This window comes from Sinocyclocheilus anshuiensis, unplaced genomic scaffold (genome assembly GCF_001515605.1).
Source record: "Sinocyclocheilus anshuiensis isolate Anshui unplaced genomic scaffold, SAMN03320099.WGS_v1.1 scaffold566, whole genome shotgun sequence".
Classification (NCBI taxonomy): Eukaryota; Metazoa; Chordata; class Actinopteri; order Cypriniformes; family Cyprinidae; genus Sinocyclocheilus; species Sinocyclocheilus anshuiensis.
In genome coordinates this window covers 43708-46176 of record NW_015542410.1, presented here as the reverse complement: position 1 = coordinate 46176, position 2469 = coordinate 43708, and the positions used below count along the sequence as shown (strand labels likewise).

Here is a 2469-nt window from a genome sequence, read left to right as displayed (position 1 = left end):
GGTGGGGATGTACATTCATTCTTCAAAATGTTCCATTGAAACAATAATAGTGAGCAAATGGCCTTTTTTGTTTTATTTTTTTTAAGAAAAATCTATTTGGGAGTGATGAATTAAACTGCTGCAGGAGCTTCACACACAAATCTTTTCTCTAGAAAACAGAAAGCATCCGACCAGAAATCTGTCTCTCCGCCTGGATGTCCCAGACCAGCGCAGTCCTCACCGTCCGGATGGCCTTTAGTCCAGTTATCGGGCTCTCTGATTCCATTCTCTCGCTTAATCCAGAATCTGCAGAATGGAAAAAACACAAAATACATCTGCTTCAAGTACTGGTGGTTTTTCAATGCAAAGGTGGCATTTTAAACATTAGTGTGGATCTTACCCTGCTGAATCATTGACTGGCTGGTTGTTCACCCAAACCCAGTGACCCTCGGTGTCCAAATCATTAAGACCAATCCAGTGGGTTTTTTTAACGTTAGAAGTAACAAAATCCTGAAGGAGAACAAACTGAACAGTGTTACTATCATGCGAGATCTGATGTAGTGCACAAAAGGTTCAGAACAGAAATGTATAGTATTTAAAGTCAACATGAACTGACTCTGTTTAGAGGCTTTTTAATGCACATTGCAGGTCGTATTGTAAATGATTCCTGTTCAACTGACATCATGCATCAAATTTATGTACGATCAGTAATTACCTGGCACAATGTTGCTTTCTAGAAACCTAAAAACAAGTTCCCTGCCTTCACCGATCTGCTGAAGACAGACTAAACCACAACCATAAACAAATACTTCCAATTATGACTCCTATGTTCTCTCTTTCTCTACTTCTCTGCTTCTCTGCATTTAACATCTGCTTTAGCTTGCATACATTTTACTTGAAACGTGGCACTTTGCAAAAATCGATGGCCTAGTTTGTGATGTTCTTTTGTAAGTCAATTTGGATAAAAGTAGCCTATATGCTAAATAAATAAATTCCAGATGCACAAAATCAAGTCCTGCCTCCTTTTCCTTGAACTGTTTCACTCAAAAATGTCACGTTACAGACGTAACATGGGTTCTGTTTCATGTTGACTTTATACCGATATCAGAATGTTTAGCGTATTTTTGCTAAAAGTTTGCTAAAATGTCAATCAGTGGACCTAAAAATGTATATGATTTGTTTCGACGTGAGCGCTATTTAACTGTAGAACATGAAATTGATCTCAGAACACACCTGCTCTGCTTTGCTGTTTATGATCACTAGATGTCCTCCTAGAGTCACACAGTGATCTCGACTCTGTGTCCAGTTCATCTTAACCGTAGAGAAGTAGTAACACTTTCCTCCAGAATGAATCCAGTGGGCGGCACAAAGTGCGCAACCTGTGCTGTCTTTAGTAAAAGAGGTAGAGATGAATCAATTCTTATTTCAGACACATTTTCTCTTCGTATTATAGAGTAATTGTATGTGTGTGTTTAAGGTCTTTTACACTTTGCACATGGCTCAGATCTTAAGACGTACAATTTAATCTGTTCAGCTTTCTAAGTGTCTCCTCATGCTGGTTACGGAGCGCATCAAACTGTGCTTTGTAATCTGCATCCAAAACAAAGAAACCGCGATTATGAGATGGTGTGGGGGTGTTTGACAATTGACTTCACAAACTGGAAGTGAAATTGTTGTGGTTGCTGTACTTCCCTCACCTGTGGCATTGTGGTCCTGATCAGACACCGACACATTGAAGTCTGAATTAAAAAAAAACAACAGATGCAAAACAAATCAATATAATCTCAAATATTTTAGACCAGAAGTACCATGGATTCTTTTTTGTAATAGAATCTCAAATATGTGTAGATATAATCAAAATGCTTATGTTTAGGCATGAGTTTAGAAGTAAAATGAGTTACGTGTAGCACGTGTAAGAAGTATCGCCAGAGTGCAAACGCCTCCGAAAGCAAAGACCAGACAGACACTGAGAACTATCAGAACTTTCATCCATTTACGCACAGTCGCTTATTTCTTGAGGGTCTTCTGATCTGTGATTAGAAGTCAGATGAAGTTTATAATAATTATCTATACAAGTCAAATGCTTAAAAAAAGACCTAGGTACAGTATAGATATACATCTTTATGAGGAATATGTTGTTGAACAATGTACATGTACATTTATTCATTTAGCATAATCCTGGGTATAATACAAGAACTTGACAAATACGTAAATAAATGCACATTAAATATTGGTTTGAGTTACACACACAAACCCGCATGTTGGGTTTCCATTTTTTGTGGGAACATTACATAGATGTAATGATTTTTGTGCTGTACAAACTGTATTTTCCATCCCTTTACCCCTCGAACAAAACTACTGGAATTTTTAGATTAAAAAAAAATATTCTGTATGATTTATAAGCTTGTTTCCTCATGGGGACCAAAAAGTGTTCCCACAAGGACACAGATTTTGGATATTGCCTTCTTTGTGGGGAACACACACACACAC

The 2469-nt window shown here is 37.5% G+C and overlaps 1 protein-coding gene across 1 annotated transcript; it reads right to left on the bottom strand.

Annotated features, from left to right (window-relative positions):
- Positions 1 to 6: 6 nt before the first annotated feature.
- LOC107693246 (C-type lectin domain family 4 member E-like) lies at positions 7 to 2252 on the bottom strand. The gene is made up of 7 exons (XM_016492558.1): positions 2234 to 2252; positions 1881 to 1985; positions 1677 to 1718; positions 1498 to 1569; positions 1213 to 1367; positions 380 to 489; positions 7 to 285 (listed from the first exon to the last, which is right to left on the bottom strand). The coding sequence occupies exons 1-7, from the start codon at positions 2250 to 2252 to the stop codon at positions 111 to 113; spliced, it is 678 nt and encodes a 225-aa protein (XP_016348044.1). The 3' UTR covers positions 7 to 110.
- Between the last annotated feature and the right edge of the window lie 217 nt (positions 2253 to 2469).

Excerpts from the sequence above, each read along its gene's own strand:
- LOC107693246 (XM_016492558.1), bottom strand. Across the intron at positions 1,719-1,880 it reads ACTTCTTACACGTGCTACAC|ACTTCAATGTGTCGGTGTCT; the intron begins GTAACTCATTTT and ends TTTTTAATTCAG. Across the intron at positions 1,368-1,497 it reads AAAGCTGAACAGATTAAATT|ACAGCACAGGTTGCGCACTT; the intron begins GTACGTCTTAAG and ends CTTTTACTAAAG.